Source organism: Bufo gargarizans, chromosome 4 (assembly GCF_014858855.1).
Source record: "Bufo gargarizans isolate SCDJY-AF-19 chromosome 4, ASM1485885v1, whole genome shotgun sequence".
NCBI classification, from domain to species: domain Eukaryota; kingdom Metazoa; phylum Chordata; class Amphibia; order Anura; family Bufonidae; genus Bufo; species Bufo gargarizans.
Window position 1 is genome coordinate 483,087,499 of NC_058083.1, and position 19,365 is coordinate 483,106,863.

At 42.0% G+C, this 19,365-nt stretch overlaps 1 protein-coding gene across 2 annotated transcripts in view; it reads left to right on the forward strand.

Annotated features, from left to right (window-relative positions):
* The window catches only part of LOC122935747 (ankyrin repeat and SOCS box protein 3-like), a 140,637-nt gene that overhangs the window by 85,660 nt on the left and 35,612 nt on the right, over positions 1-19,365 (forward strand). For both annotated transcript variants that reach the window (XM_044291616.1, XM_044291615.1), the window contains exons 6-7: positions 5,400-5,577; positions 13,633-13,830. In XM_044291616.1, the coding sequence (XP_044147551.1) occupies positions 5,400-5,577; positions 13,633-13,830 (376 nt within the window). The remainder of the gene's footprint in view (positions 1-5,399; positions 5,578-13,632; positions 13,831-19,365) is intronic.

The following is a 19,365-nucleotide window of genomic DNA, read 5'->3' on the forward strand; positions in this document are numbered from 1 at the left end:
TGAAGACTTCGTGGCACCAGGGCTCTGAATCTGTGATCTGTGCAGGGTAATTAGAATCTACGAACAGTCACATTTAGGATCTCAGACCATAGAGACAACTGGGTCTCTAACGCCTTTTTGCCATTTCATTTTTGGGACTCTCTTAAACAGAAATTTATGGGGTCATTTATTAATACTCCTGCGCTGGCTCTACATAACTTAGGCGCATCCACCGCCGGCGCCCAACATTCTTAAATCTACGCCTGTGTAGATTTAAATCATTTTCTGCGCCAAAAACTGTAGTAGAAAATGATAAATGAGACTGGCCTACCAGCCCTTTTTTTTTAGAACTGGCGTACGTGGTGCTGAAGGGTAAGAAGTTACAGATTCGGCCGCAAATCCTTTTCGCGACTAAATCTGCAACAGATATACGCCTAAAAATGGCGTAGTTTGCATTTGTAGTTTCGTTCCGCGGCACACCAAATAGATAGAGCATGTCAAATTCTTGTCCGCTATCGCTATCTTATCCGCTTTTCTATCATAGGGCAGGCCATGTGTGGTCCGTAAATTGTGAAAACGCACATGGCCGGTCTCCGTGTTTTGCGGACCGCCAAACACTTACGGAAGTCTGAATGAACCCCAAGTATCGGGGCTAAAAAATTTCTGGAAATCCTTTCTGTTAATGTATTTGCCATTGACAAAACAAAACATATAATGAGGCCACCGAACTCTTCCATATAACTGGATCTCCGTATTTTGATGGCTTTTTTTTGTGGGTCTTGTTTTTTTATGCATTCATTTCCAGGAATTGTCATGGACATAGGTGTAGCCTTATAGTGCAAAACAGGCCTCCTTCACATGCCTTCCTTGAGATTCCTGTACAATGCATCATCGCTTATCAAAGCCATTCCGGATTGAATGCAGGCAGCATAATTCAATTTCTGTAGGCTTAGCTCTTCCAGAGGCAGACCTGCTGCGGAAACTCCTTTCAATCATACTTGTAGTCCTAGCCCTCCACATATGCTGCACTTGCCGAGTCTGTTCAGATCATCCATCATTTATCAGAAGATTAAAAAGAGCTGATTTCTCCACATTAAAATGCTGCTGTGCACTTGCTGCTTTGTGCCGGCAGGATCTGGATTTTCCTGAACCCTTTTTTCTTTGTTATATTTTTATTCTGTACCTGCACATTTTATGCATAAGAAGGGCTTGTATTAAAGGAAAAATCCGTTCACACACCAGTGATTGTACTTATGACACCGAAGCACATACAGCGTTCCCTACTTCATGAAGAACCAGTGTGTGGTGTATTATATGCCCATGGGACATCTTCCTCTATATTAGATTTTCGGCAAACATGAACCATATCCTCAGCAGGAGCTCTACATTCTCGAGTGTTTCTGAAGCTAGAAAGTGTATTTCTGCATTTCTTTCATTTCTCTTTGTAATTACAACACACACTATATTACAAATGGAGCAGAGCTGAATTAGCATTTTAAAGGTGCTCCGATTGTCCTCTCCGTGGGCCGTATATAATATTGTAGCTCAGTACTATTTAGGAGAATGTGGCTGAGCTCCCGTGCCAGATGGGTTGTCCATTCATTTCTCTGGGACCTAGCGATGTCCTAGAGATAGGAGCGGGTTCCAAATATGTAACCTATATTGATGGCATATCCTAGTGCAGGTATACCAGGCATCCTCAAACTGCGGCCCTCCAGCTGTTGTAAAACTACAACTCCCACAATGCCCTGCTGTAGGCTGATACCTGTAGGCTGTTCAGGCATGCTGGGAGTTGTAGTTTTGCAACAGCTGGAGGGCCACAGTTTGAGGATGCCTGAGGTATACGCAACCTCTGGCACTCCAGCTGTTGTAAAACTACAACTCCTAACATGCATACTGGCTCCGCTCTTCTCTTAACACTCATAGAAATGAATGGAGCATGCTGGGAATTGTAGTTTCACAACAGCTGGAGTGCCAGAGGTTGCGTATACCTGCACTAGGATATGCCATCAATATAGGTTACATATTTGGAAGCCGCTCCTATCTCTAGGACATCGCTTGGTTCCAGAGAAATGAATGGACAACCCATCTGGCACATTCACCTAAATAGTACTGAGCTACAATATTATATACGGCCCACGGAGAGGACAATCGGAGCACCTTTAAAATGCTAATTCAGCTCTGCTCCATTTGTAATATAGTGTGTGTTGTAATTACAAAAAGAAATTAAAAAAATTCAGAAATACACTTTCTATCTTCAGAAATACTTGCTTGGCTATTGCTGTCTGCCCCATAGAAATGAATGGGAGCATGGGCCGCGCATGTGCGGCACGCTCCCATTCACTTCTATGGGAGAGGCGGGGATTAGCGCTTGGTGGTGGATGGACCTCGGGAAATCTGGGGTCCTCCAGCCACAGCGCTCCCCTCTCCGTTCTCGATATAGGAGCAGGTCCCTATCAGACAATGAGGGCATATCCTAGCGATATGCTCCCATTGTCTAAGATGGGAATACCCCTTTAAGGTCTAACAGGCTTATGCATTTCCTAGACACTACAGTATTTGCACATAGCGTTTTTTTTGTGCAATACTTTTCTTTTCAGCTTTATTAAACCACTGCCGTAATACTACCAGTGTATGCAGCCTTTTGCATGACAAATATAATGTTTTATTTTTCTCCACTATAATGGTTCCTTAAAGGGATTGTGTCATTTGAGACTTTACTGGCATATTGCAAGGATATGCCACCACTATCGGATAGGTGCGGGTCCCACTTCTTCAACCCGCACCTATCTTTAGAACGAGGCCCCCAAAGCGAAGGAGAGTGCCTGCTCGCAATTAACTTCTATGGGAGTTTCAAAAATAGCTGAACAAGCGCACGCAACTTTTTCCGGAAATAGTATAGAAGTGAACGGAGCCACCTCTGCATTCATCTCTATGGGTGTTCCGGAAACGTCACCATTATGGGTACTTCTATAAAAGTGAAAGGATTGTGGCCACGCTTGCACGGTGTGCCCTTGTTCACTTTGGGCCCCCTAGAGATGCAGGTCCCAAAGGTGGGACTTGCACCTATCTGACATTGGGGGCATATCCTAGCGATATGCCACCAGTGTCTCAGATGAGGCAGCCCTTTAAAAATTGACAAGAGTAATACTTTAAGCAGGGCAACCCTATTAAGCCAGACATAAAACCTGGTAGGGTCAGTCCTGCTGATTAAACCATGCCTGTCGTGTGAACTTCTGTTTCAGCTTCCCGAGAAAAATACTTTTATTCTGCACGCAAAGGAGGGCTTCAGTGCACCGAGGGACATGGCCGGCACTGGGAAGCTGAGGTGCACTGAGGGAGCAAGGTTCTGCCCCTCATTGCACTGAAGTCCTCATTTACATAAAGATTAAGGGGGACATTTACTAAGACTGACAATTTAGATGCAGGTCTTAGTCCATGTCCGCTGGCACTTGATGCACCTAAGTTATGTAGAGGCATATAATGAAAAATATGATGGACCGGGTAGATCGCCCCTTCCCCATCCATGCCATGCCCCCTTTTCCCACCACCTCGGAAAAGTGGCGTGCACTTAGAAAAGTTGCATAATCGCCCGCAAATCCCCTTTGCAACCAGATCTGCGACAAAAATACGCCAAAAAGTGGCGTACTTCACATCATAAATCATCCCCCTAAAAGTAAATTTTCTCCTGCCACTGATATTCATATGACAGGTAAAGTTTTAATCGGCAGGACCACAACTACCATCCTGCTGACAGGATCCTTAATGGGTCATCCAGTGGCAGAAATATGTGTTTATTGGCTATGAAATGTGAAAAGTTGAACTTAATAATGTATCAGATTTTAGAATCTGCGTGGATAGTGCTATTTCAGACCCCGTTTCCTGGTTCCGAAATCTTCACTTCTGGGTTTGTTGCAGTAAACGCATTGATGTTTGTGAAGGGGACTGGCGGCCTGGCTCCAATAAATAGCTAAGGCTGCTTTCACATCTACGTTTTTACTGGATCCGTTATGGATCAGTAAAAACGCTTCCGTCATGATAATACAACCGTCTGCATCCATTATGAACGGATCCGGTTGTATTCTCTCTCAAATATCCATGACGGAAACCAGTGTAAGGCTACTTTCACACTAGCGTTTCTATTTTCCGGTATTGACATCCGTCATAGGGTCTTAATACCGGGGAAAAAAATGCTTCCGTTTTGTCCCCATTCATTGTCAATGGGGAAAAAACGTCACTGAACAGAACGGAGTGCTCCAACATGCATTCCGTTCCGTTTGGTTGCGTTCCCCTACCAGAGAGCAAACTGCAGCATGTTGCTGTTTTCTTTCCGTCCCGGGATGCAAGTCAATGGGGATGTATCCGTTTTCTCAGACACAATCTGAAACGGTAGAAAACGGATCCGTCCCCCATTGACTTTCAATGGTGTTCATGACTGATCCATCTTGGGTATGTTACAGATAATACAACCGTATCTGTTCATAACGGATGCAGACGGTTGTAATATCAGTAACGAAAGCGTTTTTGCTGAACCCTGCCGGATCCAGCAAAACCGCTAGTGTGAAAGTAGCCTAAGTCAATGAGGGACGGATCCATTTTCTTTTGTGTCAGAGAAAACTGATCCATCAGCATTGACTTACATTGTGAGTCATAACAGATCCGTCTTGCTCCGCATCCCAGGATGCACAAAAAAACGCTGCTTACATGAAATGGAACAGGATGCATTCTGGTGCCCTCCGTTCCCTTCAGTTCAGTTTTGTCCCCATTGACATTGAATGGGGACAAAACTGAAGCGTTTTCCTCCGGTATTGAGATGCTATGAAGGATCTCAATAGCGGAAAGGGAAAGCGCAGGTGTAAAAGTAACCTAAGCCAGCCGTCTCCGCCATCACGGGTAATAAAACTGACCTGAGACTGCGACGGAGAGAGCAGGGGGAAGTGTCCTGCTTGTGTTGGCACGATGGCAAATGGAGGTCCCAGGAGGTCTGAAATAGGACAATCCAGCAGCTCTGATGACGTGTATTTGTACACTCCTCGTTACACTTCCTAACCAACAAACGGACTTCTCTCTGAACAACCCCTTTAAGTTTGTTCCCAACAGAGCAGGACTTTTGTGTATGCATATACATTTACTAGTTTTGCAAATGCTAAAAATGTTTAAAAAAATAAATAAAATAAAAACTGTACAACTCGTTGTGGCCCCTTGTACCATCACTTACTTTGTTAATACGCTTTACATAGCTTCTGAGTATTTTGCACTTTAGCAAATAGAGTAAATCTGCTTTTAAGTGAAAATAAAATTGATGTTGCCATATGCCAAGCACGGCGGCTTCATTAAAGCTGCAATATTTGTTCATCAAGCTAATTTTTTCAAAAAAGATTTCCAAATGCCTTTCTATTAAAAGCTGTATAATGTGTCAGGTGCTGATGTCAACTGCCAAGCCAAGGACAAGGCGACTCCATTATTCATCGCAGCGCAGGAAGGCCACGAGAAATGCGCAGAGCTGTTACTGTCTACGGGAGCCGATCCAAATCTTTACTGCAATGATGACGGCTGGCAGTTGCCAGTACACGCAGCTGCACAAATGGGCCGGTGCAAGTAAGTTGTCTAATATTTGGGTTTAATTAAAGAGTTTAGTAACCGCATAAGGTAATTAGAAAATTTGATTGTTTCCTGTAAAATTGTAATTTCCACTACATTCCGACCAAATATCCTTTAATAGATCTGAATCATTTGGGGTGTAGTAACGGGTGCGTGTGTTGTACAACGCTAATAGGTATTTAATGATGGAAGGATTTGATTTTAATTTTTGGCAAGAAGATTAGCAAAAATGCTTTTCGGTTGGCAGACAAGCTAATAAAAACCGAGGCAGTGTAAACACTAGGCCAAATGAAAACGCTCATTAGCGACCCAAAGCAGTATGACGTAGGAAATATTTAATGTCAAAATAGTTTTTGACATTTTTTCTGTATATTTAGGTAATTAAAAATCCCACAGAACTCATGATTACCTTGATTTTTGAATACATACTTTAAATGTGGACTTAGAAAAGCCAAGGGGACAGATCTTTACATTCATAAAGGTTTTTATCAGCACTTGATACATCTACGTATGTCATCTGATCCACATGAAATAACTTATGGACATTCGTATAAAAAATAGATGTAACCCTCTAGCAAAGATCTTCTTTAGGGTCTTAACACACCAGTAAAAAAAAAAAAATGGCAGAATAAGCACATTTTTTTTTTGTTCTTTACTGCAGTTTTTAATAAACATACCTTAAAAATAGGCCCATGGACATAATTCTCAAAGATCACAATTAAATCCAAACTAAACAAAAAAAAGTTACTGTACGCAAAAAATGTTCAAGCCTACAGACATTTAGAAACATAGTGGCGGATAGCGGTGAGTAGCATTAGAGGTAGGAGGGACACAGGTGCTGGGTCTATTCCCCTAGGTGTCCCTTCCTCTATTCCCCACCTCACTGTCCGTCCCTAATCATCCCTTACAAGCGGCGTTGACTGCCCAGCTTCGTCATGGGAACAAAAGATGGGAAACACCTTTGGGACATCCTGTGAAGTTGGTATGATTGTTTCCCCACTTTTGTTCCCATGATGAAGCTGGGCAGTCAACGTCGCTTGTGAGGGATAATTGGGGACGGACAGTGAGGTGGGGAATAGAAGAAGGGACACCTAGGGGAATAAACCCATCATCTGTGTCCCTCCTACCTCTCCTTCTTCCTCTAATGCTACTCACTGCTATCCGCCACTATGTTTCTAACTGTCTGTAGGCTTGAACATTTTTTGCGTACAGTTACTTTTTTTGTTTAGTTTTGATTTAATTGTGATCTCTGAGAATTATGTCCATGGGCCCTTTTTTTAAGGTATATTTATTAAATGCTAAGTTTTAGTAAAGTCACCCACCATTGTGAATCCTTTTGGGTTATCCACAATTAACCATAGCTATCTGGTTGTGTAAATTCTTTACTGCAGTTTTTGTAGCAGATATTATGGTATTTTTAGCACATGTCTTACTATTTAGCATTTTCATCATGGTGTTTTTCCCCTATAGAAAAGGTGTTGGTAGAATGTCTAAAAAAAACATCAAGAGCTGCAGCATGCTTCATTTTTTAAAAGAAGCCAGAAATGCAAGAAAAATACCCCCTAATCTAAAAAAAATATTCCAATAGCAGAAAACCGCTTCTGTGATCTGCGTTTATTTCCCATAGACCTTCAGCTAACATCTGGTGTTGTCGTTTTTACCCAAAAAACCTAGGTGCAAAAAAACTATGCAAACATGCAGAAGAAAACTAGCAAAAGCCAATGTGTGAAAGCAAAGCACCCTTACGCGAGTTTTACCGTCAGTTCTAAGATATGGGAATACAATAGGCTTAAGTGGTCGTGTCACTTCAGCAAATAACATTTATTGTGTAGAGAAAGTTAATACAAGGCACTTACTAATGTATTGTTATTATACATATTGCCTCCTTTGCTGGCTGCGTTTATTTTTCCATCACATATACAGGGAGTGCAGAATTATTAGGCAAATGAGTATTTTGACCACATCATCCTCTTTATGCATGTTGTCTTACTCCAAGCTGTATAGGCTCGAAAGCCTACTACCAATTAAGCATATTAGGTGATGTGCATCTCTGTAATGAGAAGGGGTGTGGTCTAATGACATCAACACCCTATATCAGGTGTGCATAATTATTAGGCAACTTCCTTTCCTTTGGCAAAATGGGTCAAAAGAAGGACTTGACAGGCTCAGAAAAGTCAAAAATAGTGAGATATCTTGCAGAGGGATGCAGCACTCTTAAAATTGCAAAGCTTCTGAAGCGTGATCATCGAACAATCAAGCGTTTCATTCAAAATAGTCAACAGGGTCGCAAGAAGCGTGTGGAAAAACCAAGGTGCAAAATAACTGCCCATGAACTGAGAAAAGTCAAGCGTGCAGCTGCCAAGATGCTACTTGCCACCAGTTTGGCCATATTTCAGAGCTGCAACATCACTGGAGTGCCCAAAAGCACAAGGTGTGCAATACTCAGAGACATGGCCAAGGTAAGAAAGGCTGAAAGACGACCACCACTGAACAAGACACACAAGCTGAAACGTCAAGACTGGGCCAAGAAATATCTCAAGACTGATTTTTCTAAGGTTTTATGGACTGATGAAATGAGAGTGAGTCTTGATGGGCCAGATGGCTGGATTGGTAAAGGGCAGAGAGCTCCAGTCCGACTCAGACGCCAGCAAGGTGGAGGTGGAGTACTGGTTTGGGCTGGTATCATCAAAGATGAGCTTGTGGGGCCTTTTCGGGTTGAGGATGGAGTCAAGCTCAACTCCCAGTCCTACTGCCAGTTTCTGGAAGACACCTTCTTCAAGCAGTGGTACAGGAAGAAGTCTGCATCCTTCAAGAAAAACATGATTTTCATGCAGGACAATGATCCATCACACGCGTCCAGGTACTCCACAGCGTGGCTGGCAAGAAAGGGTATAAAAGAAGAAAATCTAATGACATGGCCTCCTTGTTCACCTGATCTGAACCCCATTGAGAACCTGTGGTTCATCATCAAATGTGAGATTTACAAGGAGGGAAAACAGTACACCTCTCTGAACAGTGTCTGGGAGGCTGTGGTTGCTGCTGCACGCAATGTTGATGGTGAACAGATCAAAACACTGACAGAATCCATGGATGGCAGGCTTTTGAGTGTCCTTGCAAAGAAAGGTGGCTATATTGGTCACTGATTTGTTTTTGTTTTGTTTTTGAATGTCAGAAATGTATATTTGTGAATGTTGAGATGTTATATTGGTTTCACTGGTAAAAATAAATAATTGAAATGGGTATATATTTGTTTTATGTTAAGTTGCCTAATAATTATGCACAGTAATAGTCACCTGCACACACAGATATCCCCCTAAAAATAGCTAAAACTAAAAACAAACTAAAAACTACTTCCAAAAATATTCAGCTTTGATATTAATGAGTTTTTTGGGTTCATTGAGAACATGGTTGTTGTTCAGTAATAAAATTAATCCTCAAAAATACAACTTGCCTAATAATTCTGCACTCCCTGTACAGTGCTTATTTCCTTGGTTTCGACCAGCTTACAATCCAGTAGCCGCGGTCGTGCTTGCATACTATAGAAAAAAGCACAGGCCTGTGTGAGCTCCCATGGTCCCAGCCACCAGAGAGGCCGGCACTTTTTCTTATAATGTGCAAGCACGGCCACCGCTGATGGATTGCAGGGTGGTCGTAACCATGGAAACAAGCAGTGTATAATGTGATGAAAAAATGAATAAAGCCAGCAAAGGAGGCAATATGGACAATCACAATACATTACTTTCTCTACATGATGAATGCCATTTGCTGAAGAGAGACGGCCCCTTTAACAGAGCTTTAGTGCATATAAAGTTTACTAAGCAGTGATATAATCCAAAGTGTTTAAAAAAGTAACAAATCAGCTAGACTGCAAATTGGTGAGCAGCCTTCGGCCAGTTCCCGACATGGCACACGGCTGAGGCCCATGGTAATACAAAGAGAGAGTCGCAAGACATCATGTTACCTGATTGATGCCATCAGTGAAGCTGAGCTCTTTGTTACATGCATAGAAGTTTTTACTTTCTAGTTTAGTGGCCCTTCCTAAAGGTCTCCAGTGTGCTGTACACCTGTATCTGCTCACTACATTAAACAAGTAATATCCATAACTCACTACATTAAAGGTAATAATTAAAAAAGGAAAGAACTATTACACTAGTTACCATTAAAAGGTAACCTTGCAACACAGACTTTTATGCACACCTTTGTAGACATATTTTTTAGACTGTGTCAATGCAGCTTAAATGAAAGAAGCAACTTTACAAATGGTCTTAAAATTAAAATATACTACAATTTTGTGTCTGCAGTGTCTACACAGAACTTTGGTAAAAGACATAAAAAAAACCTCTATTTAGTGTGATTTTGAAGCCATATGTTCTTCAGACCCCAATTTACTAGCATGCGTTCATAAAGTAAGCAATAAGTAGGGTGCAGACAGAAGAAAGTATGGATGCAGGATCAGACTACACAGGGCTTGTTTGTAGTCTGTTACCTTGGAGACACATACAGTCAGTTCCATAAATATTGGGACATCAACACAATTGTAACATTTTTGGCTCTATACACCACCACAATGGATTTGAAATAAAACAAACAAGATGTGCTTTAACTGCAGACTGTCAGCCTTTATCAGCCTCAAAAACAGGAAGGCCAGATAAGAGTTTGCCAAACGACATCTAAAAAACCTTCACAGTTCTGGAACAACATCATATGGACAGATGAGACCAAGATCAACTTGTACCAGAGTGATGGGAAGAGAAGAGTATGGAGAAGGAAAGGAACTGCTCATGATCCTAAGCATACCACCTCATCAGTGAATCATGGTGGTGGTAGTGTCATGGCGTGGGCATGTATGGCTGCCAATGGAACTGGTTCTCTTGTATTTATTGATGATGTGACTGCTGACAAAAGCAGCAGGATGAATGCTGAAGTGTTTCGGGCAATATTATCTGCTCATATTCAGCCAAATGCTTCAGAACTCATTGGACTGCGCTTCACAGTGCAGATGGACAATGACCCAAAGCATACTGCAAAAGCAACCGAAGAGTTTTTTAAGGGAAAGAAGTGGAATGTTATGCAATGGCCAAGTCAATCACCGGACCTGAATCCGAATGAGCATGCATTTCACTTGCTGAAGACAAAACTGAAGGGAAAATGCCCGAAGAACAAGCAGGAACTGAAGACAGTTGCAGTAGAGGCCTGGCAGAGCATCACCAGGGATGAAACCCAGCGTCTGGTGATGTCTATGCGTTCCAGACTTCAGGCTGTAATTGACTGCAAAGGATTTACAACCAAGTATTAAAAAGTGATTTATGATGATTATGTCCCACTACTTTTGGTCCCTTCACAAGTGGGAGGCACAGATGCAAACTGTTATAATTCCTACTCCGTTCACCTGATTCCTATGTAAATACCCTCAAATTAAAGCTGACAGTCTGCAGTTAAAGCACATCTTGTTCGTTTCATCAAATCCATTGTGGTGGTGTATAGAGCCAAAAATGTTACAATTGTGTCAATGTCCCAATATTTATGGACCTAACTGTAGGTCTGCATAGGAGCTATAGACCCAAAAGAACAAGTGGCTTGAAACTGACACCAGCAGCAGGTAGGGCATGATGGTAGCTTATCTTCAGAGCTATAGGTGAGGCCTCAACACCTGATAGTTGCCCGTCCACTGCACAGTCTCCCTCCATGTTGTAGGTGGGTCCATATTGATAGGGCCAGAATAAGAAGGCAGAGACAACAATGGTAGGCATGCCAGCAATACTATAGTGCGGCATAAAATACCAGCCCAGCAAAACCAAATCCCACAATGCAGCACAGACTACTGCTTCAGCAGATACGAATACCACAGTGGACCACAAAATGCTGCTGCCTTCACCACAGTATTCTGCTGTATGACTGTACTGAGGATGGTGATACAGTTGAATTCAGAAGGGCACCCATGGCTATTGGTCAGGTGCAGAAGTATCCAATGCTCCTACATTAATTAATGCTGAGATCATCAGACCATTATGTACCCACTGAGGAAGGCTCAGAAGGCCCTTTGGGCATGTACCCATTGGAAAATTTCCCTTTGAGGTCTGTGGCCCTTCCGCCCCTGGAAGCCACAGCAGTGCCGGTGTATGTTCGTGACTCCTATCATCAAAACGGTTTTGTCCCTTATGAATATGACTTTAGTAAATGGTCCTAGGTTTTGTAAGAGTGCAACTTGTTGCATCTGACCAATTATATACAATGATTGTTCTTGTTGTGCCTCATATAATCCGACATGATGCATATTTATGGATATATATACAGACGTGGACAAAATTGTTGGTACCCTTTGGTCAATGAAAGAAAAAGTCACAATGGTCACAGAAATAACTTTAATCTGACAAAAGTAATAATAAATTAAAATTCTATAAATGTTAACCAATGAAAGTCAGACATTGTTTTTCAACCATGCTTCAACAGAATTATGTAAAAAAATAAACTCATGAAACAGGCATGGACAAAAATGATGGTACCCCTAGAAAACACAGAACATAATGTGACCAAAGGGACATGTTAATTCAAGGTGTGTCCACTAATTAGCATCACAGGTGTCTACAACCTTGTAATCAGCCATTGGGCCTATATATATGGCTCCAGGTAATCACTGTGTTGTTTGGTGATATGGTGTGTACCACACTCGACATGGACCAGAGGAAGCAAAGGAAAGAGCTGTCTCAAGAGATCAGAAAGAAAATTATAGACAAGCATGTTAAAGGTAAAGGCTATAAGACCATCTCCAAGCAACTAGATGTTCCTGTGAGTACAGTTGCACATATTATTCATAAGTTTAAGATCCATGGGACTGTAGCCAACCTCCCTGGACGTGGCCGCAGGAGGAAAATTGATGACAAATCTAAGAGACGGATAATCCGAATGGTAACAAAAGAGCCTAGAAAGACTTCTAAAGAGATTCAAGGTGAACTTCATGCTCAAGGAACATCAGTGTCAGATCGCACCATCCGTCGTTGTTTGAGCCAAAGTGGACTACATGGGAGACGACCAAGGAGGACACCATTGTTGAAAACGAATCATAAAAAAGCAAGACTGGAATATGCCAAACTACATGTTGACAAGCCACAAAGCTTCTGGGAGAATGTCCTGTGGACAGATGAGACAAAAATCGAAGTTTTTGCCAAGGCACATCAGCTGTATGTTCACAGACGAAAAAATGAAGCATATCAAGAAAAGAACACTGTCCCTACTGTGAAACATGGAGGAGGCTCTGTTATGTTCTGGGGCTGCTTTGCTGCGTCTGGCACAGGGTGTCTTGAATCTGTGCAGGGTACAATGAAATCTCAAGACTATCAAGGAATTCTAGAGAGAAATGTACTAGCCAGTGTCAGAAAGCTTGGTCTCAGTCGCAGGTCATGGGTCTTGCAACAGGACAATGACCCAAAACACACCGCTAAAAACACCCAAGAATGGCTAAGAGGAAAAAATTGGACTATTCTAAAGTGGCCTTCTATGAGCCCTGACCTCAATCCTATTGAGCATCTTTGGAAGGAGCTGAAACATGCAGTCTGGAAAAGGCACCCTTCAAACCGGACACAACTGGAGCAGTTTGCTCATGAGGAGTGGGCCAAAATACCTGCTGAGAGGTGCAGATGTCTCATTGACAGTTACAGGAAGCGTTTGATTGCAGTGATTGCCTCAAAAGGTTGCGCAACAAAATATTAAGTTAGGGGTACCATCATTTTTGTCCATGCCTGTTTCATGAGTTTATTTTTTTACATAATTCTGTTGAAGCATGGTTGAAAAACAATGTCTGACTTTCATTGGTTAACATTTATAGAATTTTAATTTATTATTACTTTTGTCAGATTAAAGTTATTTCTGTGACCATTGTGACTTTTTCTTTCATTGACCAAAGGGTACCAACAATTTTGTCCACGTCTGTATATATAATCACTGCAAAATTTCTCATCAGTATGGATATGGCATTGCATGGCAAATGTTTGCGTGTGCCATACTGATCCTAAAATCTATTTGTACTATTATGTATATAATAATATGTATTTTTAGGATTCTGGAAATGCTCATGACGGTCACAGGTCGTATATGTAATACTGGGAAAGATCAAGTGAGTCCAGTGTATTCTGCAGTTTATGGAGGCCACAGGCAGTGTGTGGAGATGTTATTATCTGGAGGCTTTAGCCCAGAAGCTCAGGAGTGTCCAGTCTTTGGATGCAAATCGCCAATGTGTATGGCTGTTCAAAGAGGGTATGTATGTCACATATTATAAACATTTTTATTACTTTTTAAAAGTTGCTATAATTATGTCTTTCAAGTCATTAAATGGTTACTGTACTTTCACACAACTTTGCATAAATAGGTAGTACAGGTGATATGTCTTATCAGAGAAAATGCCGTAGCCTACAGTTATCAGCTGTTTTATTCCTCTCCCGTTTTCTAAACTAACTTTCTCTCTGAGTTTTGGAGAAATCTGTCTTGTCAGAAAAAGACAGGCAATCTACTCTCTTATTACATAACCCCAAAGAACTCTATAGAGAGGGGGGGGGGGGGGAGAGCTTGAGAGAGACAGACACAACACATGAATGATTCAGCAGCTAATTGTAAGTGTTAGGCCCCTTTCACACGGGCGAGTTTTCCGTGCGGGTGCGATCCGTGCGGCGAACGTATGGCACCCGCACTAAATCCTGACCCATTCATTTCTATGGGGCTGTGCACATGAGCGATGTTTTTAACGCATCACTTGTGCGTTCAGTTGAAATCGCAGCATGCTCTATATTTTCCGATTTTGACGTGACGCAAGCCCCATAGAAGTGAATGGGGTGTGTGAAAATCGGATGGCATCCGCAAGCAAGTACGGATGCCGTGCGATTTGCACGCATGGTTGCTAGGAGACCATTGGGATGGAGACCCGATCATTATTATTTTCCCTTATAACATGGTTATAAGGGAAAATAATAGCATTCTGAATACAGAATGCATAGTAAACCAGCGCTAGAGGGGGTTAAAAAAAAATAAAAAAAAATTTAACTCACCTTAGTCCACTTGCTCGCGAAGCTGGCATCTCCTTGTGTCTCCGCTGCTGATGAACAGGACCTGGGGTGAGCTGCTCCATTAAATAGAGCTTAAGGACCTTCGATGACATCACTCCGGTCATCACATGGTCTTTTACCATGGTGAATCACCATGGTAAAAGATCATGTGACGTACCATGTGATGACCGGAGTGACGTCATCGAAGGTCCTTAACCTGTATTTAATGGAGCAGCTCACCCCAGGTCCTGTTCATCAGCAGCGGAGACACAAGGAGATGCCAGCTTCGCGAGCAAGTGGACTAAGGTGAGTTAAATTATTATTATTTTTTTTTAACCCCTCTAGCGCTGGTTTACTATGCATTCTGTATTCAGAATGCTATTATTTTCCCTTATAACCATGTTATAAGGGAAAATAATACAGTCTTCAGAACATCAATCCCAAGCCCGAACTTCTATGAAGAAGTTCGGGTTTGGGTACCAAACATGCGCGATTTTTCTCACGCGAGTGCAACGCATGACAATGTTTTGCACCTGCGCAGAAAAAATCGCGCATTTTCCCGCAACGCACCCGGCTCTTATCCGGGCAAAAAAACTCACGCCCGTGTGAAAGAGGCCTTAATCTCACCCTGAGTGCTTTATTCACATCTGTACTGCTCAGTACTTATCACATATTAGCAATATAGTGCTTCCGAGTGAGTCAGGAAGCAGAATCTGATGTCCCTCTGTGGTCTATGGGAGGACATGATGAGAAGCTAGTGCCTACCCAGACACCCAGTTAGGCTATGTCCACACGACAGTGGAAAAAAACCTCCTTTAAAAACAGACACACTGTCAATTTTTCAAAGCCATTTTTTAACCATTTGTGCATCCATTTTTCTGTCGGTTGTTGATGGCCATTTGCATCCTTTTTAATGGCCATTAAAAACTGTTTAGTTCAGTTTTATTATTCAATTCATTCAATGTTTATTTTTTTAATTTCAACCCTTGCAGTGACCCCAGAATTCATAGTGCCCCCAGTATTATTAATGCCCCCATTAGTGGCCCCAGTATTTTTAATGCTCCTTAGTGCCCTTGAGCATTATTAATACCCCCCTTAGTGCCCCCCAGTATTATTAATCACCATATTGAAGTCCCCCAGTATTATTAATGCCCCAGTTAGTGGAAAACAAAAACCTCAACTACGTGCATGCTTGGTAACAACGGCGGGAACACAGGTCCTGCTGCATTCAGTGAGGACCGAGTGCCCTGCAAGCGGAGGTATTTTTATTTTAACCCCTGAAAGGCATTGTTAACACAGTGCAACTGTTTTTAAAAACAGGCCCATTGGTTTCGGTGGGGTCCATCTGGCCATGTGAAAAAGATGACCATTTCAAGCTTACTTGCAGAAATAACTTATACTCTTCCCATCAGCTCAGCTTTGTGAGGGCTTTTATTGGTACCATTTGGGGCTACATACAACTTTTTGATAACTTTTATTCCATTGTTTTTGTAGGCATGTTAATCAAAAACAGCAGATACAATAGTTTAGGTCTAGAAAATCTGCATGAAATCTGCACCAAAATCGCACATAAATCGGCACCATTTATTGCATTTTCAGTGTTTTTTGTTTTTTTTTTGCGGATTTGATGCAGATTTTCTGCAGATCTCACTTTCCATTCAAAAGGGTGAAATCCACACAAAAAAAACACAAATACAATGGACATGCTGCAGATTTTAAAATCTACACAGCAGGTCTAATCTCATACACTCTGTTGATACTGTATTATGCTGTGGGTTTTCTACACGAAATCCACGTGGGAAAAAAACGCACGTAATCCGCACCGTGTGCAGCCACCCTTTTACTACGGGTTGTAATGGATGCAGTTATACCAAATGGAGATTTTTTTTAAATATTTTTGAACATTTACATTTCTTAATACTTTCTTTTAGTCTCTTGAGCAGCAGCAGGTTCAGTCACTGGTATAATCCACTGTACTGCTTTTGTATTGCAGTTTATTATTCTTGTCAACCTATTAGACCCTGCTTTGCATTCTGAGGCAAGTTTTTCACTCTTTGCAGGATGACGGCATCTATCTCTCTCTGCAGAAGCATTCATAGACCACTCATGAAGGGCAGTGAAGCGGACTTCAGTCTCTCTCAGTGTAGACTGATACAGAGACTGCAATATTCGGCTTCTGTAGCTGCCTTACCAGCAGAGGGCATGTCACTGCCTTTGCGTTGACTGCAGGGAGAGGGCTAAATTGGGGAAGGCTTGTTATGACCAGTGGGATGGAGAGGGCTAGGCGAAGGAAAGCAAGCCGTTGTAGCACATTTAGCACGTAAACGTTGTTTGTCATTGACCCAAAGTCCCTTTGAAAAGCCTCAGCTTTAAAGTTTTGGAACAATGTACGCTTTTTAAAAGTAAACTAGAATGTATTATTCTCGGTGAAGACTATCATCAATACGTTCTCTGGGTCTCAAAAGTGATAAATGATCTACCTAAATATTCCTCAGGGAAGCTTGGCTGCTGAGCAGAGTTGTAAAACATAATTGCATTCAGGTTCCGACTCTTTCCAATAGCAGTTATCAACTCTCCCTGTCTTTGGAACTTGACATGATGCTGTAATTGAATGAAGCCAATGCTAAATTGACATTTTTTTTTTTTACACCAACCGCTGCCGCACCAGATTGTCTCTAGCTCAGCTTGAATTAAGATGGTTGAATTTTTCATGTAAGCTACCTAGCTTTCTTTCAGGAAGGTTTTCACTTTCTATTTGATAGTGTGACAGCCACTGTACGCAGTTTCCTTTTTTTCTCGCTGTTCTATATTGGGACAGCATCAGGATGTAGGCATGTGTGGAGCAAGTAGAGGTTAGATCACACACTTCAAGTGTTGCAGTCTGTATTGTTGTTTTACTGAGGCAGAGCAGTAATGTTATTCTTTTTCTTCGAGGGTGCCTTTTTTGTGCCTCATGTTCATGTGGATTGTTTCTTTGCAGTTATCACATTATTTAAAGCCCCATGGTTAGTTTAGCATTGTTCCCTTGCAGCACCAAAGCTCTGGGTTCTGACCAATCTGACGAAGGACAACATCCACATGGCATTTGTATTTTCTCCACTTCTTTATGTGGGTTTCTCCCAGGATCTTCGTGTTCCCTTCACATTCCCAAATATGGAGAATTTGCTAAAATCTAGCTGCATAGCGCCACATCCTCCTTGTTCTTTTTCTTATTTCTTTGTCCTGCTCACTGAGATGGCCGCACATGCTCAGTTTCATCGTTCAACTGCCTCCTGAGCTGTGATAGGGAGAGCATGGACACGCCCCCTTAGCTGCAGCAGAGAAGACACTCCCCTTGAGATGTCAGCTTGATATCAATCTAGAAGAGCAATGAATGGGGAGATCTCTGGATCCATGTGAGGTACAGGGCTGATTCTAGCTTTGTTAGAAAGAGATTTCCATGTACTATAAGATGTCTGATTTTCATTCTTTACATTAATAATGGGATAACCCCTTTAAGCTTGCTTTAAGGCACTTTGGGTCATAGTAAGGTTTCACTACGCACATACACACAGCGCTCCATAACTGTTTAAGCCCTTCCATGACACGGTCCCTCCCTCCCCACTTTGTGCGGCTGTTGCTGGCCACCATTGAGAATAGAGAGGAGTAGAATGGAGGAACTGTGGCCACTGCGCCACCAATGAATATAGTTAATGCTTGAATACAAACGTAGCCTGCGTGTGCCGGCCATATCCCATACCCGGCCTCTATGACTGCACACTGCGATCCACCGCAATTAACCCCTCAGGACCTGAGGGGTTAATTGCGGCAGATAGCAGCGCGCAGTCATAGAGGCTGGGTATAGGATATGGCCGGCACACACAGGCTACGTTTGTATTCAAGCATTAACTATATTCATTGGTGGCGCAGTCACTCCCTTCTACTCCCCCTCTTCTCAGTATAAATTGCAGTCCCCCCCGCAGTGCGCCCACCAAACACAGTATTAAATCATTTGTGGCAGTGGCCCCAGGGTCCCCCCCTCCTCACCCATTGGTGGCAGTTGTGATTGGAGCCCCAGCAGTGTAATCCTGGGGCTCCGATCGGTTACCATGGCAGCCAGGACGCTACTGAAGTCCTGGCTGCAATGGTAAGCTCCCTGCTGCTGTGTGTACTATGCACAGGGCAGCAGGGAGAGTGTGAAGTCCTATTCACCCTAATAGATCTCTATTAGAGTGAATAGGACAAAGGGGGCTAATAGTAAATAAAAAGTTAAAAAAAGTTTAACCCCCCCCCCCCCCCCCAATATAGAAAATAATATATTGCGATATATATCATTCTCACACATGCTTCAAATTATATCACGATATAGATTTTAGGCCCTAAGTTCAATACACTGCAGTACACTATATAGATCTTCAAGAACCAAGTGGGTCTGGGTCAAAAAAAAATGTAAAAAAAACAAAAGGGAAAAAAAGTAAAAAAAAATATATATAAATTAAAAAAAAAATCCTATATCCACACATAATTGGTTAAAAATGTAAAAAAATAAAAAAACATGTCTGGTATCGCCGCGTCCGTAAGGACCTGATCTATAAAGGGATCATGTTACTTTTTTCACATGTTGAACACCATAAAAAAATAAAAACTGATGGAATTGCAATTTTGCCCACCACACTTTCCAAAAAATGGTATAAAAATTTATCAAAAAAGTCATATGTATCCAAAATTAGCACCAATCAAACCGTGACCTCATCCAACAAAAAAAAATGCCCCT